Source organism: Hyla sarda, chromosome 8 (genome assembly GCF_029499605.1).
Source record: "Hyla sarda isolate aHylSar1 chromosome 8, aHylSar1.hap1, whole genome shotgun sequence".
Lineage (NCBI taxonomy): Eukaryota > Metazoa > Chordata > Amphibia > Anura > Hylidae > Hyla > Hyla sarda.
The window spans coordinates 231,240,374-231,258,375 of record NC_079196.1 but is presented as its reverse complement, the minus strand read 5'-3'; the positions used below and the strand labels follow the sequence as shown (position 1 = coordinate 231,258,375).

Below are 18,002 nucleotides of genomic sequence, written 5' to 3'. Positions count from 1 at the left end.
AACACACGTTTATTTGTGAACATTTATAGAGCATTGTGGGAGAATAAAGGAGGTGAAAATCACAGAATATCACAAAACACAACAGGAAGTTTTGGGACAAAAAAAAAATGAAAAGGAGAAATCTGGAAATGAGTAGATGGTCCGCTGGGGCCGGACAACCTGTCAGCAGCTGATGACATCACTCAGAGTAGGCGGGGCTTACATCAGATAATTATAGATAAAGTGACTAGTGGTGGACAATGGGAGTGATCCATCCGGATGAACCTGCGCTGGTCATGTGACTGATGGGATCGGTGTCATGTGGTAAGAAGAACCGAGATCAGAACGATGACAACAATGACTATAACAGCAATGATGAGAACCATGCAGGGGCGAGTCTGAAAAAGAGAACAGCATAGTCACACAGTTACGGTCACACAGTTACGGTCACACAGTTACGGTCACACAGTGACGGTCACACAGTGACGGTCACACAGTTACGGTCACACAGTGACGGTCACACAGTGACGGTCACACAGTGACGGTCACACAGTGACGGTCACACAGTGACGGTCACACAGTGACGGTCACACAGTTACGGTCACACAGTTACGGTCACACAGTTACGGTCACACAGTTACGGTCACACAGTTACGGTCACACAGTTACGGTCACACAGTTACGGTCACACAGTTACGGTCACACAGTTACGGTCACACAGTGACGGTCACACATTGACGGTCACACAGTTACGGTCACACAGTTACGGTCACACAGTTACGGTCACACAGTTACGGTCACACAGTTACGGTCACACAGTGACGGTCACACAGTGACGGTCACACAGTTACGGTCACACAGTTACGGTCACACAGTTACGGTCACACAGTTATGGTCACACAGTTGCGGTCACACAGTTATGGTCACACAGTTACGGTCACACAGTTACGGTCACACAGTTATGGTCACATTTCTGCAGGAAAACATCTGATCCATAACTTGTGTGAACAGTGATGTAGACAGAGTGGGAGGAGGCAGGGGATGATGTACAATGGACCATGACTACTTACAGACCACCTGCACCTCCCGGATGAAGATCTCAGGTCTCCACGTCTGGGATTCTCTGTGTCCTGTAATGAGGTGATATATTTTTATGTCACAATGGATACTCGTGTACGTATTCGTAACTTTGGGATTCAGAGTAGTTCATAGGGCTACACTGTTTGCACAACTCCATATAAATTCAATGGTAGTTACACAAGTTGGGTCACCTCCCTGCTTTGGCTTTTCTGGCCACTGAGAACAAACCGGAGGAGCCAACAAACCCGTAAAAGCTAGGCAGGGACAACCCCATTAACCCTTTAACTCTCTGAATACCTTGGGGTATTCTACAATGACAATGCAACACACAGAAATGGTGATACAAGAGAACTCACAATACTTCTCACATTGATTTAAGCAGTTAGAAGACGGATTTCTCAGCCACTCAACAACTTCTTTGGCCCGCGCAAACTTGACAATACAGTCATCTGTACAGATTGCTGCTTTAGTGTAAAATCTTGCTGGGATGAGCATTATGGCCTGTAAAGAAAACAGTTAACTAGTGCCACTAAGCAGCACTAGTTAACCCCTTGGTAGGAGGTATACAGTATACAGCCATCTATTTAGATTTTGTTTTAATATATACAGAGGAGCACTTACCCCACCTTGTTCTTGCTGCGGCCTTTTTCTGTGTAGCCCCACCTCTAGTGATGACATCACTAGAGGAAGAGCTACAGACTCATATCACAGTCTCGAACAAGGTTTGTAAGTAAGGGTCTGTTCTCATTATGCATTTAGCTTTTTTTTAGCATGATTTTTATTTTTTTTAAATAAGGCATGTTAAGACATATAGTGTGAACAGCCCCTTCCTGGTAAGTGTTTGCCAAACAGGCAGTGTTCTTCTTCTGACAGTGGCTGTTTGGGAATGATGGGGGTTGTTGTAGTTTAGGAACCCCAATATGTTTGGGAACACACTGGTTTATGGACGTTCTCTCCCAGGGGAGAATGCTCTAAATGTACAAACCCATTTTTTGTGTTTTATTTTTCCTTTAGTTTCAGATACATGTAAGCGGTTGACTTTGACTTTGAATTTGTTGGACTACTTTGATATGACAAGGGTTTTATTTTTTTATTTTTTCAAATAAAAGGGCTAACAAGGGCTTGTGGAGGAGGTTTTTTTTCATAACTTTTTTTATTCTTTGTGTTGTGTTTTTTTTAATAGAATTTTCATGCTTAGTAGAAGCCATCTTATAGACATTACTAAGCCGGGCTTAGCGTTTGTCATAAAAACCCCAATAAGTACCCTGGTACCCAACCACATAGGGTCAGGCTGGTTTTGCGTGGTTGGTGTCAGTATGAGAATAAAAATATGGGGAACTACACATTTTTTTAATAAATAAATTAATGTAAAAAATTTCAGCCACCAAACAGCATCAGCCTGATGTTACCAGGGCGGGCGAGGACTATTGTAATTGGCCCTCCCCATCCTAAATAATGGCAGCCTGGTACCACCTAGGCCCAGGAGCACCATTTTTGACACTCCGGGCGTGCGAGTACCGGATCTTCCTGGTAACCTTTGTGGTGGTTATCACTCATATACAACATAACACAAGGTTACTGCCTCATTGGTGATCATTAAACCTCAGGATTACAGTAAAGGCATAAAACAGTTGTGCGGATACGTACAGCGTTACTGTGTGGCGGGTGTGACGTCTTTGGGGTGATACTTACAGGGAAACTCCAATTCTTATCACCTGTGAGAAAAAAAAATTCAGATTATACAATTATTGTTTTTCTGTATTTGTCTTAAAGTAATATTATCAAGTTATTGCCTTGTAGTACTATTCAGTGGCGTATAAACCACAGGGTGTGTCACTTCTATGGGGCCCTGTGTACAGTGCAGGCAGTCAGGGACCAAATGGCCCCACCCCCTAACCCACCACAACCCCGCAGTTTATATTGTGGGTGGTTTAGGCGGCCGTCCAAATCACCCACATTATAATATGCTCACTAACCCCGACCCTTGCACTGGATCCACAGGCCATCAACCTTTCACTTTTAACTGTATACACAAGTAGTTAAAACTTGTTGATGTAGTTAATAGTCAGCTTTAGGCTGCGGCCTACATCCAGAGTGGAGCCTGACCTAATGGGGAGGGCTATCTGCATAATGGGGAAAACATACCTGCCTACAGACATACATACCTAATGGGGGAACTATCTAACTGCTGTGGAAGACATAATGGGAAACCTAATGGGCGACCTACTTACCTACCCAATAGTACTGTGTGGGACACCAAGGAGGCATATTACTGTTTGGGGACTAACAAGGTTCTAGTACACTGTTGGGCACCTCTAGTCTGGATACCAGATGGGATACAATTGGGGCACATGGAAGAATGCAGGTTACGTATTGTATTCGGCAGCACAATTGCCCATACATTTTGCAACTGGGCCTGTAAATCCTGCAGACTCGTATGTAGGGCCAGACTGGCACTATAAAGCTGCCCGGCCACAAAAACCCCACCAACCCACATACTATATCACCTCCTACCTCATATCCCAAAAATAATTGTGTCATGCTGCATATTATTTTGCTTTAAGTTGTGTTCATACTTTTTATTGAACTGTAAAATTAGCATTTTACTTCAAAAGTGAATAAAAAAGGGACATCTTTTTTATTACCAAGTTAGATCATGGCTGGCCCTAAAGGAGAGGCAAACCAGACATTTTCTCAGGGCCACCATCCCTAAGAGGGCCCCCTGCAGCTGTTGTAATGCTTGTTGTCTAGGCCAGGAGCCTACACTTTACAAAAGTGATATTTCACTAAGAAGTCTCCCTCTAGTGCCACCATAAGAAATCTCCCTCCAGTGTCACCATAAGAAGTCTATCTCTAGTGTCACCATAAGAAGTCTCCCTTTAGTGTCACCATAAGAAGTCTCCCTCTAGTGTCACCATAAGAAGTATCCCTCTAGTGTCACCAGAAGAAGTCTCCCTCTAGTGTCACCATAAGAAGTCTCCCTCTAGTGTCACTTACGGAAGTCTCCCTCTAGTGCCACCTTAATAAGTCTCCCTCTAGTGTCACCATAAGAAGTCTCCCTCTAGTGCCACCTTAAGAAGTCTCCCTCTAGTGTCACCATAAGAAATCTCCCTCCAGTGTCACCATAAGAAGTCTATCTCTAGTGTCACCATAAGAAGTCTCCCTTTAGTGTCACCATAAGAAGTCTCCCTCTAGTGCCACCTTAAGAAGTCTCCCTCTAGTGTCACCATAAGTAGTCTCCCTCTAGTGTCACCATAAGAAGTCTCCCTCTAGTGTCACCAGAAGAAGTCTCCCTCTAGTGTCACCATAAGAAGTCTCCCTCTAGTGTCACTTACGGAAGTCTCCCTCTAGTGCCACCTTAATAAGTCTCCCTCTAGTGCCACCTTAATAAGTCTCCCTCTAGTGTCACCATAAGAAGTCTCCCTCTAGTGTCACCTTAAGAAGTCTCCCTCTAGTGACACCATAAGAAGTCTCCCTCTAGTGCCACCATAAGAAGTCTCCCTCTAGTGTCACCATAAGAAGTCTCCCTCTAGTGCCACCTTAAGAAGTCTCCCTCTAGTGCCACCATAAGAAGTCTCCCTCTAGTGTCACCATAAGAAGTCTCCCTCTAGTGTCACCTTAAGAAGTCTCCCTCTAGTGCCACCATAAGAAGTCTCCCTCTAGTGTCACCATAAGAAGTCTCCCTCTAGTGTCACCTTAAGAAGTCTCCCTCTAGTGCCACCATAAGAAGTCTCCCTCTAGTGCCACCATAAGAAGTCTCCCTCTAGTGTCACCATAAGAAGTCTCCCTCTAGTGCCACCATAAGAAGTCTCCCTCCAGTGTCACCTTAAGAAGTCTCCCTCTAGTGCCACCATAAGAAGTCTCCCTCTAGTGTCACCTTAAGAAGTCTCCCTCTAGTGCCACCTTAAGAAGTCTCCCTCTAGTGTCACCATAAGAAGTCTCCCTCTAGTGTCACCTTAAGAAGTCTCCCTCTAGTGCCACTTTAAGAAGTCTCCCTCTAGTGCCACCATAAGAAGTCTCCCTCCAGTGTCACCTTAAGAAGTCTCCCTCTAGTGCCACCATAAGAAGTCTCCCTCTAGTGTCACCATAAGAAGTCTCCCTCCAGTGTCACCATAAGAAGTCTCCCTCTAGTGTCACCATAAGAAGTCTCCCTCTAGTGCCACCATAAGAAGTCTCCCTCTAGTGTCACCATAAGAAGTCTCCCTCCAGTGTCACCATAAGAAGTCTCCCTCTAGTGTCACCTTAAGAAGTCTCCCTCTAGTGTCACCAGAAGAAGTCTCCCTCTAGTGTCACCATAAGAAGTCTCCCTCTAGTGTCACCATAAGTAGTCTCCCTCTAGTGTCACCATAAGAAGTCTCCCTCTAGTGTCACCAGAAGAAGTCTCCCTCTAGTGTCACCATAAGAAGTCTCCCTCTAGTGTCACTTACGGAAGTCTCCCTCTAGTGCCACCTTAATAAGTCTCCCTCTAGTGCCACCTTAATAAGTCTCCCTCTAGTGTCACCATAAGAAGTCTCCCTCTAGTGTCACCATAAAAAGTCTCCCTCTAGTGTCACCTTAAGAAGTCTCCCTCTAGTGCCACCATAAGAAGTCTCCCTCTAGTGCCACCATAAGAAGTCTCCCTCTAGTGTCACCATAAGAAGTCTCCCTCTAGTGCCACCTTAAGAAGTCTCCCTCTAGTGCCACCATAAGAAGTCTCCCTCTAGTGTCACCATAAGAAGTCTCCCTCTAGTGTCACCTTAAGAAGTCTCCCTCTAGTGCCACCATAAGAAGTCTCCCTCTAGTGTCACCATAAGAAGTCTCCCTCTAGTGTCACCTTAAGAAGTCTCCCTCTAGTGCCACCATAAGAAGTCTCCCTCTAGTGCCACCATAAGAAGTCTCCCTCTAGTGTCACCATAAGAAGTCTCCCTCTAGTGTCACCATAAGAAGTCTCCCTCTAGTGTCACCATAAGAAGTCTCCCTCTAGTGCCACCATAAGAAGTCTCCCTCTAGTGCCACCTTAATAAGTCTCCCTCTAGTGTCACCATAAGAAGTCTCCCTCTAGTGCCACCATAAGAAGTCTCCCTCCAGTGTCACCTTAAGAAGTCTCCCTCTAGTGCCACCATAAGAAGTCTCCCTCTAGTGTCACCTTAAGAAGTCTCCCTCTAGTGCCACCTTAAGAAGTCTCCCTCTAGTGTCACCATAAGAAGTCTCCCTCTAGTGTCACCTTAAGAAGTCTCCCTCTAGTGCCACTTTAAGAAGTCTCCCTCTAGTGCCACCATAAGAAGTCTCCCTCCAGTGTCACCTTAAGAAGTCTCCCTCTAGTGCCACCATAAGAAGTCTCCCTCTAGTGTCACCATAAGAAGTCTCCTCCAGTGTCACCATAAGAAGTCTCCCTCTAGTGTCACCATAAGAAGTCTCCCTCTAGTGTCACCTTAAGAAGTCTCCCTCTAGTGCCACCTTAAGAAGTCTCCCTCTAGTGCCACCATAAGAAGTCTCCCTCTAGTGTCACCATAAAAAGTTTCTTACTTGTTTTGTCTTAAGAAGTCCCCCCCCCCCTAGTGTTACCCTAAAGGGGTATTGCAGGATTTTTTTATTTGACTGTACTACAGGGGCTGTGAAGTTAGTGTAGTCTATAATATAGTGTCTGTACCTGAGTTTAATCGTGGTCTCACATTATGTTCCAAAAAAAATCTATACAAAAATAATCTTATATCGCATATACGCAAACGTGATACCAATAAAAACTAAAGATCATGGCAAAAAAAATTTGCCCCAAACATCCCCCTATATGGAAAAATGAGAATGTGATAGGTGGTCAAAATATGGCAATTTTAAACATACTTTTTTGTAAAAAAAAAAAAAAAGTTATAGAAAAGTATGTAATCATGGATATCATTTTAAATGTATTGACCATCAGAATAAAGGAGACATGTCAATTTTATCATAAAGTGTACAGCGTAAAAGCAAAATGTGCAAATCTGCAGTTTTTATTAAAATTTTCCCACACAAATAATATATATATATATATTTTTTTTATTTTATTTATTTTTTTTTGCCATACATTTTATGGTAAAATAAAAGGTGTAATTACAAAGTACAATTGGTCATGCAAAAAAATAAGCCCTCATATGGGACTGTGGATGGAAATACTGTAAGAAGTCTCCCACTAGTGCAGCCTTAATAAGTCCCCCTCCCTTTCCTCAGCTTAGCAGATCTCTGCAGAGAGTTAGGCTCTCGTTCTGACCTCTGACCTACATCAGCCTATTGACTTTCTCTACACTGCACACAGCGAGCTATCATAGACAGTAAACTCATGTGTAATGTGTGATACATATAGTATATACATATATCATTCTAAAAAGGATTTTTTCCCTGTAAACTATAAAGCCCAACATTTCTGTCTGGGTGCAATATTTTTTTTCTGTTAATATTGTCTTGTTGCATTGCCTTATTATATTGTTACATAATATTGTCTTGTTGCATTGCTTCATTATATTGTTACATAATATTGTCTTGTTGCATTGTCTTATTATATTGTTACATAATATTGTCTTGTTGCATTGCTTCATTATATTGTTACATAATATTGTCTTGTTGCATTGCTTCATTATATTGTTACATAATAATGTCTTGTTGCATTGTCTTATTATATTGTTATATAATATTGTCTTGTTGCATTGTCTTATTATATTGTTACATAATATTGTCTTGTTGCATTGCTTCATTATATTGTTACATAATAATGTCTTGTTGCATTGTCTTATTATATTGTTATATAATATTGTCTTGTTGCATTGCCTTATTATATTGTTACATAATATTGTCTTGTTGCATTGCCTTATTATATTGTTACATAATATTGTCTTGTTGCATTGCCTTATTATATTGTTATATAATATTGTCTTGTTGCATTGCCTTATTATATTGTTACATAATATTGTCTTGTTGCATTGTCTTATTATATTGTTACATAATATTGTCTTGTTGCATTGCCTTATTATATTGTTACATAATATTGTCTTGATGCATTGCTTTATTATATTGTTACATAATATTGTCTTGTTGCATTGCCTTATTATATTGTTACATAATATTGTCTTGTTGCATTGCCTTATTATATTGTTACATAACATTGTCTTGTTGCATTGCCTTATTATATTGTTACATAACATTCTCTTGTTGCATTGCTTTATTATATTGTTACATAACATTGTCTTGTTGCATTGCCTTATTATATTGTTACATAATATTATCTTGTTGCATTGCTTTATTATATTGTTACATAATATTGTCTTGTTGCATTGCCTTATTATATTGTTACATAATATTGTCTTGTTGCATTGCCTTATTATATTGTTACATAATATTGTCTTGTTGCATTGCCTTATTATATTGTTACATAATATTGTCTTGTTGCATTGCCTTATTATATTGTTACATAATATTGTCTTGTTGCATTGCCTTATTATATTGTTACATAATATTGTCTTGTTGCATTGCCTTATTATATTGTTACATAATATTATCTTGTTGCATTGCCTTATTATATTGTTATATAATATTGTCTTGTTGCATTGCCTTATTATATTGTTACATAATATTGTCTTGTTGCATTGCCTTATTATATTGTTACATAATATTATCTTGTTGCATTGCCTTATTATATTGTTATATAATATTGTCTTGTTGCATTGCCTTATTATATTGTTACATAATAATGCCTTGTTGCATTGTCTTATTATATTGTTACATAATATTGTCTTGTTTCATTGTCTTATTATATTGTTACATAATATTGTCTTGTTGCATTGTCTTATTATATTGTTACATAATATTGTCTTGTTGCATTGCCTTATTATATTGTTACATAATATTGTCTTGTTGCATTGCTTCATTATATTGTTACATAATATTGTCTTGTTGCATTGTCTTATTATATTGTTACATAATATTGTCTTGCTGCATTGCCTTATTATATTGTTACATAATATTGTCTTGTTGCATTGCCTTATTATATTGTTACATAATAATGTCTTGTTGCATTGCCTTATTATATTGTTACATAATAATGTCTTGTTGCATTGTCTTATTATATTGTTATATAATATTGTCTTGTTGCATTGCCTTATTATATTGTTACATAATATTGTCTTGTTGCATTGCCTTATTATATTGTTACATAATAATGTCTTGTTGCATTGCCTTATTATATTGTTACATAATAATGTCTTGTTGCATTGTCTTATTATATTGTTATATAATATTGTCTTGTTGCATTGTCTTATTATATTGTTACATAATAATGTCTTGTTGAATTGCCTTATTATATTGTTACATAATATTGTCTTGTTGCATTGCCTTATTATATTGTTAAATAATATTGTCTTGTTGCATTGCCTTATTATATTGTTACATAATATTGTCTTGTTGAATTGCCTTATTATATTGTTACATAATAATGTCTTGTTGCATTGCTTTATTATATTGTTACATAAAATTGTCTTGTTGCATTGCCTTATTATATTGTTACATAATAATGTCTTGTTGCATTGCTTTATTATATTGTTACATAATATTGTCTTGTTGCATTGCCTTATTATATTGTTACATAATAATGTCTTGTTGCATTGTCTTATTATATTGTTATATAATATTGTCTTGTTGCATTGCCTTATTATATTGTTACATAATATTGTCTTGTTGCATTGCCTTATTATATTGTTACATAATATTGTCTTGTTGCATTGCCTTATTATATTGTAATATAATATTGTCTTGTTGCATTGTCTTATTATATTGTTATATAATATTGTCTTGTTGCATTGTCTTATTATATTGTTACATAACATTGTCTTGTTGCATTGCCTTATTATATTGTTATATAATATTGTCTTGTTGCATTGTCTTATTATATTGTTACATAATAATGTCTTGTTGCATTGCCTTATTATATTGTTACATAATAATGTCTTGTTGCATTGCTTTATTATATTGTAATATAATATTGTCTTGTTGCATTGCCTTATTATATTGTTACATAATATTGTCTTGTTTCATTGTCTTATTATATTGTTATATAATATTGTCTTGTTGCATTGCCTTATTATATTGTTACATAATATTGTCTTGTTGCATTGCCTTATTATATTGTTACATAACATTGTCTTGTTGCATTGCCTTATTATATTGTTATATAATATTGTCTTGTTGCATTGCCTTATTATATTGTTACATAATATTGTCTTGTTTCATTGTCTTATTATATTGTTATATAATATTGTCTTGTTGCATTGCCTTATTATATTGTTATATAATATTGCCTTGTTGCATTGCCTTATTATATTGTTACATAACATTGTCTTGTTGCATTGTCTTATTATATTGTTACATAATATTGTCTTGTTGCATTGTCTTATTATATTGTTACATAATATTGTCTTGTTGCATTGCCTTATTATATTGTTACATAATATTGTCTTGTTGCATTGTCTTATTATATTGTTACATAACATTGTCTTGTTGCATTGCTTTATTATATTGTTACATAATATTGTCTTGTTGCATTGTCTTATTATATTGTTACATAATATTGTCTTGTTGCATTGTCTTATTATATTGTTACATAATATTGTCTTGTTGCATTGCCTTATTATATTGTTATATAATATTGTCTTGTTGCATTGCTTTATTATATTGTTACATAATATTGTCTTGTTGCATTGTCTTATTATATTGTTACATAATATTGTCTTGTTGCATTGTCTTATTATATTGTTACATAATATTGTTGTCACGATGCCGGCTGGCAGGTAGTGGATCCTCTGTGCCAGAGAGGGATTGGCGTGGACCGTGCTAGAGGATCGGTTCTAAGTCACTACTGGTTTTCACCAGAGCCCGCCGCAAAGCGGGATGGTCTTGCTGCGGCGGTAGTGACCAGGTCGTATCCCCTAGCAACGGCTCAACCTCTCTGGCTGCTGAAGATAGGCGCGGTACAAGGGAGTAGACAGAAGCAAGGTCGGACGTAGCAGAAGGTCGGGGCAGGCAGCAAGGATCGTAGTCAGGGGCAACGGCAGGAGGTCTGGAACACAGGCTAGGAACACACAAGGAAACGCTTTCACTGGCACGATGGCAACAAGATCCGGCGAGGGAGTGAAGGGGAAGTGAGGTGATATAGGGAAGTGCACAGGTGTAAACACTAATTGGAACCACTGCGCCAATCAGCGGCGCAGTGGCCCTTTAAATCGCAAAGACCCGGCGCGCGCGCGCCCTAGGGAGCGGGGCCGCGCGCGCCGGGACAGAACTGACGGAGAGCGAGTCAGGTACGGGAGCCGGGGTGCGCATCGCGAGCGGGCGCTACCCGCATCGCGAATCGCATCTCGGCCGGAGGCGGTATCGCAGCGCCCCGGGTCCGTGGAACCGACCGGAGCGCTGCAGTGAGGAGAGTGTAGCGAGCGCTCCGGGGAGGAGCGGGGACCCGGAGCGCTCGGCGTAACAGTACCCCCCCCTTGGGTCTCCCCCTCTTCTTGGGGCCTGAGAACCTTAGGATCAGACTTTTGTCCAGGATATTGTCCTCAGGTTCCCAGGACCTCTCTTCTGGACCACAACCCTCCCAATCCACTAAAAAAAAAGTTTTTCCTCTGACCTTTTTAGAGGCTAAGATCTCTTTGACAGAGAAGATGTCCGAGGAGCCGGAAACAGGAGTGGGAGGAACAGATTTGGGAGAAAAACGGTTGAGGATGAGAGGTTTAAGAAGAGAGACGTGAAAGGCATTAGGGATACGAAGAGAAGGAGGAAGAAGAAGTTTGTAAGAGACAGGATTAATTTGACACAAAACTTTGAAAGGACCAAGATAGCGTGGTCCCAACTTATAGCTAGGGACACGGAAGCGGACATATTTAGCGGAGAGCCATACCTTGTCTCCAGGGGAAAAAATGGGAGGAGCTCTTCTTTTCTTATCCGCGAATCTCTTCATGCGTGAAGAAGCCTGTAAGAGAGAATTTTGGGTCTCTCTCCATATGATGGAAAGATCACGAGAAATTTCATCCACAGCGGGCAGACCAGAGGGCAAGGGGGTAGGGAGGGGGGGAAGAGGGTGACGGCCGTACACCACGAAAAACGGAGATTTAGAGGAAGATTCAGAGATTCTGAAATTATACGAGAATTCGGCCCAAGGTAGAAGATCTGCCCAGTCATCCTGGCGGGAGGAAACAAAATGTCGTAAATAGTCACCCAAGATCTGGTTAATTCTCTCTACTTGTCCATTGGATTGAGGATGGTATGCAGAAGAAAAATTTAATTTAATCTTGAGTTGTTTACAGAGAGCCCTCCAGAATTTAGACACAAATTGGACGCCTCTATCCGAGACGATCTGTGTAGGCAACCCGTGAAGACGAAAAATGTGTACAAAAAATTGTTTAGCCAACTGAGGCGCTGAAGGAAGACCAGGAAGAGGGATGAAATGTGCCATTTTGGAGAATCGATCAACGACCACCCAAATAACAGTGTTGCCATGGGATGGGGGTAAGTCAGTAATAAAATCCATACCAATCAGAGACCAAGGTTGTTCGGGGACAGGTAGAGGATGAAGAAAACCAGCGGGCTTCTGGCGAGGAGTCTTATCCCGGGCACAGATAGTGCAGGCTCGCACAAAGTCCACCACATCAGTCTCTAGAGTCGGCCACCAATAGAAGCGAGAGATGAGTTGCACAGATTTCTTGATGCCCGCATGACCTGCGAGATGGGAGGAGTGACCCCATTTGAGGATCCCAAGGCGTTGGCGTGGAGAAACAAAGGTCTTTCCTGGAGGAGTTTGCCTGATGGAGGCTGGAGAAGTGGAAATCAGGCAGTCAGGAGGAATGATGTGTTGAAGAGAAGGTTCAATTTCAGAAGCATCTGAGGAACGAGAGAGAGCATCGGCCCTAATGTTCTTATCAGCAGGCCGAAAGTGAATTTCAAAATTAAATCGGGCAAAGAACAGAGACCACCTGGCCTGACGAGGATTCAGCCGTTGGGCAGACTGGAGGTAGGAGAGGTTCTTGTGATCGGTGTAAATAATAACTGGAAATCTTGATCCTTCCAGCAGATGCCTCCATTCCTCAAGTGCTAATTTAATGGCTAGAAGCTCTCGATCCCCGATGGAGTAGTTCCTCTCTGCCGGAGAGAAGGTCCTAGAAAAAAAACCACAAGTAACAGCGTGCCCGGAGGAGTTTTTTTGTAGAAGGACAGCTCCAGCTCCCACTGAGGAGGCATCAACCTCCAATAGGAAGGGTTTAGATGGGTCAGGTCTGGAGAGCACGGGAGCCGAAGAAAAGGCAGACTTGAGTTGTTTAAAGGCGTCTTCCGCTTGAGGAGGCCAAGACTTGGGATCGGCATTTTTTTTGGTTAAAGCCACAATAGGAGCCACAATGGTAGAAAAATGTGGAATAAACTGCCTGTAATAATTGGCGAACCCCAAAAAACGTTGGATGGCACGGAGTCCGGAGGGGCGTGGCCAATCTAAGACGGCAGAGAGTTTATCTGGGTCCATTTGTAGTCCCTGGCCAGAGACCAAGTATCCTAGAAAAGGAAGAGATTGGCATTCAAACAGACATTTCTCTATTTTGGCATAGAGTTGATTGTCACGAAGTCGCTGAAGAACCATACGGACATGCTGGCGGTGTTCTTCTAGATTGGCAGAAAAAATCAGGATATCGTCTAGATATACAACAACACAGGAGTATAGGAGATCACGAAAGATTTCATTAACAAAGTCTTGGAAGACGGCAGGGGCGTTGCACAGGCCAAAGGGCATGACCAGATACTCAAAGTGTCCATCTCTGGTGTTAAATGCCGTTTTCCATTCATCCCCCTCTCTGATGCGGATGATATTATAAGCACCTCTTAAGTCCAGTTTGGTAAAAATATGGGCACCTTGGAGACGATCAAAGAGTTCAGAGATGAGGGGTAGGGGGTAGCGGTTCTTAACCGTGATTTTATTAAGACCGCGGTAGTCAATGCAAGGACGTAGAGAGCCATCTTTTTTAGACACAAAGAAAAATCCGGCTCCGGCAGGAGAGGAGGATTTACGGATAAAGCCCTTTTTTAAATTTTCCTGGACGTATTCAGACATAGCAAGAGTCTCTGGGACGGACAGAGGATAGATTCTGCCCCGGGGTGGAGTAGTGCCCGGGAGGAGGTCAATAGGACAATCATAAGGCCTGTGGGGAGGTAGAGTCTCAGCTTGTTTTTTGCAAAAAACGTCCGCAAAGTCCATATAAGCCTTAGGGAGACCGGTTACAGGAGGTACCACAGAGTCACGGCAAGGGTTACTGGGAACCGGTTTTAGGCAGTCCTTGGAACAAGAGGGCCCCCAACTCTTGATCTCCCCAGTGGACCAATCCAGGGTTGGGGAATGGAGTTGAAGCCAGGGAAGTCCAAGGAGAATTTCAGAAGTGCAATTGGGGAGGACCAAAAGTTCAATCCTCTCGTGATGAGGTCCGATGCACATTAGGAGGGGCTCCGTGCGGAAACGTATAGTACAGTCCAATCTTTCATTGTTTACACAATTGATGTAGAGGGGTCTGGCGAGACTGGTCACTGGGATGTTGAACCTGTTGACGAGAGAGGCCAAAATAAAATTTCCTGCAGATCCAGAGTCCAAGAAGGCCACAGCAGAGAAGGAGAAGGCAGAGGCAGACATCCGCACAGGCACAGTAAGACGTGGAGAAGCAGAGTAGACATCAAGGACTGTCTCACCTTTGTGCGGAGTCAGCGTACGTCTTTCCAGGCGGGGAGGACGGATAGGACAATCCTTCAGGAAGTGTTCGGTACTAGCACAGTACAGGCAGAGATTCTCCATGCGGCGTCGTGTCCTCTCTTGAGGTGTCAGGCGAGACCGGTCGACCTGCATAGCCTCCACGGCGGAAGGCACAGGAACAGATTGCAGGGGACCAGAGGAGAGAGGAGCCGGGGAGAAGAAACGCCTCGTGCGAACAGAGTCCATATCCTGGCGGAGCTCCTGACGCCTTTCGGAAAAACGCATGTCAATGCGAGTGGCTAGGTGAATGAGTTCATGTAGATTAGCAGGGATTTCTCGTGCGGCCAGAACATCTTTAATGTTGCTGGATAGGCCTTTTTTAAAGGTCGCGCAGAGTGCCTCATTATTCCAGGATAATTCTGAAGCAAGAGTACGGAATTGTACGGCATACTCGCCAACGGAAGAATTACCTTGGACCAGGTTCAACAGGGCAGTCTCGGCAGAAGAGGCTCGGGCAGGTTCCTCAAAGACACTTCGAATTTCCGAGAAGAAGGAGTGTACAGAGGCAGTGACGAGGTCATTGCGGTCCCAGAGCGGTGTGGCCCAAGCCAGGGCTTTTCCAGACAGCAGGCTGACTACGAAAGCCACCTTAGACCTTTCAGTGGGGAACTGGTCCGACATCATCTCCAAGTGTAATGAACATTGGGAAAGAAAGCCACGGCAAAACTTTGAGTCCCCATCAAATTTATCCGGCAAGGATAGTCGTAGTCCAGAAGCGGCCACTCGCTGCGGAGGAGGTGCAGGAGCTGGCGGAGGAGATGATTGCTGGAGCTGTGGTAGTAACTGTTGTAGCATAACAGTCAGTTGAGACAGCTGTTGGCCTTGTTGCGCTATCTGTTGTGACTGCTGGGCGACCACCGTGGTGAGGTCAGCGACAACTGGCAGAGGAACTTCAGCGGGATCCATGGCCGGATCTACTGTCACGATGCCGGCTGGCAGGTAGTGGATCCTCTGTGCCAGAGAGGGATTGGCGTGGACCGTGCTAGAGGATCGGTTCTAAGTCACTACTGGTTTTCACCAGAGCCCGCCGCAAAGCGGGATGGTCTTGCTGCGGCGGTAGTGACCAGGTCGTATCCCCTAGCAACGGCTCAACCTCTCTGGCTGCTGAAGATAGGCGCGGTACAAGGGAGTAGACAGAAGCAAGGTCGGACGTAGCAGAAGGTCGGGGCAGGCAGCAAGGATCGTAGTCAGGGGCAACGGCAGGAGGTCTGGAACACAGGCTAGGAACACACAAGGAAACGCTTTCACTGGCACGATGGCAACAAGATCCGGCGAGGGAGTGAAGGGGAAGTGAGGTGATATAGGGAAGTGCACAGGTGTAAACACTAATTGGAACCACTGCGCCAATCAGCGGCGCAGTGGCCCTTTAAATCGCAAAGACCCGGCGCGCGCGCGCCCTAGGGAGCGGGGCCGCGCGCGCCGGGACAGAACTGACGGAGAGCGAGTCAGGTACGGGAGCCGGGGTGCGCATCGCGAGCGGGCGCTACCCGCATCGCGAATCGCATCTCGGCCGGAGGCGGTATCGCAGCGCCCCGGGTCCGTGGAACCGACCGGAGCGCTGCAGTGAGGAGAGTGTAGCGAGCGCTCCGGGGAGGAGCGGGGACCCGGAGCGCTCGGCGTAACAATTGTCTTGTTGCATTGCCTTATTATATTGTTATATAATATTGTCTTGTTGCATTGTCTTATTATATTGTTACATAATATTGTCTTGTTGCATTGCCTTATTATATTGTTACATAATATTGTCTTGTTGCATTGCCTTATTATACTGTTACATAATAATGTCTTGTTGCATTGTCTTATTATATTGTTACATAATATTGTCTTGTTGCATTGCTTTATTATATTGTTACATAATATTGTCTTGTTGCATTGCCTTATTTTATTGTTACATAATATTGCCTTGTTGCATTGTCTTATTATATTGTTACATAATATTGTCTTGTTGCATTGCCTTATTATATTGTTATATAATATTGTCTTGTTGCATTGTCTTATTATATTGTTATATAATATTGTCTTGTTGCATTGTCTTATTATATTGTTACATAATATTGTCTTGTTGCATTGTCTCATTGTGTTCTTATTGTGATGTATTCTACAGTTTTTTAGTATTGTCTCATTCTATCTCATTTTATATTGTTGCATTGTCTCATATTGTTGTTTTCTAATATTGTATTATACTACTGTCTCAGTAGTGTGTTTTAGTACAGTCTTTTAGTACTGTATTGTCCTTTTAGTTGTTCTAAAGTATTGTGTTCTCATATTGTTTTATTGTCTTCTTGTACTTTTTTGCTTTATCGTCTCATAGTGTTAGGGTAGGGTCATATAAAGCAGATCTGCAGATGGAGCTGGGTAGCTCTGTGTGTTTGCTCATAGCGGTGAATTTCCCTCTGTAGACACAGTGCGGTACGAGTGTACAGACAGTGGTATCCAGCTGCATCTGCAGCAGGGAGCTCGATCTTGTGACTGCCGTCAGCGCATCCTACATGTGGCCTTAGCCTTATTTGTGATCTTGTCTTACCGTATTGTATAGTTTTATTGTCTTGTTTCATTTTGTTGTCTCGTAGTGTTGAGCATTGAATTTTCTTCATTTATATTATGTATTGTCATGGAATATGTTGAATTGTAAGGGACATGACAGCCGGGTGCCCCATGACATCTAGTGCCCCATTACCTTCTATTATCTTTCTCATCTCGTCCAGCGCTCTCTGGGGGTCGTCCGCCACCTGATATCCCAATGTATTAAGTGCGGCTTTATCTGCGACGCTGAAGAGGAACAGATCCTGGGCCAGAAGTTGTATGCTCGGCTGATGGCTGAGGATTCTATATTTCTCCTCATCGCTGCTGTTATCCAGATCGTCGATCACCACAAGGACGTTCTTCTTTCCTGCAGAAGTAACCGGTAGAGAGAAGTGCGGATCATTGGTCTCAAAATAGTGCTGTAATGGAGAGTCTCAGTAATATCGTAGAAGTTGTAGTCATGTGACGATACAAAACGGGTCCCCCACTAGGGTCATATTAAAGGAGTTATGCTTAGATTAAAATTGATCACCTACCCCCAGCCAAAATAACTAACTTAAAGGGTACTCCGCCCCTAGACATCTTATCCCCTATCCAAAGGAGCCTCGCGTGCGGCACCAGAGGCTCGTGACATCACTGCCACCAA

The 18,002-nt window shown here is 42.4% G+C and overlaps 1 protein-coding gene across 2 annotated transcripts in view; it reads right to left on the bottom strand.

The window, feature by feature from the left end:
* Window positions 1-18,002, bottom strand: part of LOC130284944 (uncharacterized) — a 35,740-nt gene continuing 17,738 nt past the window's right edge. The window contains exons 3-6 of one of the 2 annotated variants that reach the window (XM_056535926.1): window positions 17,511-17,723; window positions 2,707-2,774; window positions 1,050-1,109; window positions 1-377 (exon numbers count right to left, since the gene is read on the bottom strand). In XM_056535926.1, coding sequence (XP_056391901.1) covers window positions 297-377; window positions 1,050-1,109; window positions 2,707-2,774; window positions 17,511-17,723 — 422 coding nt within the window. In that variant the 3' untranslated portion in view covers window positions 1-296. The remainder of the gene's footprint in view (window positions 378-1,049; window positions 1,110-2,706; window positions 2,775-17,510; window positions 17,724-18,002) is intronic. The other variant, XM_056535927.1, reaches the window with a different exon arrangement.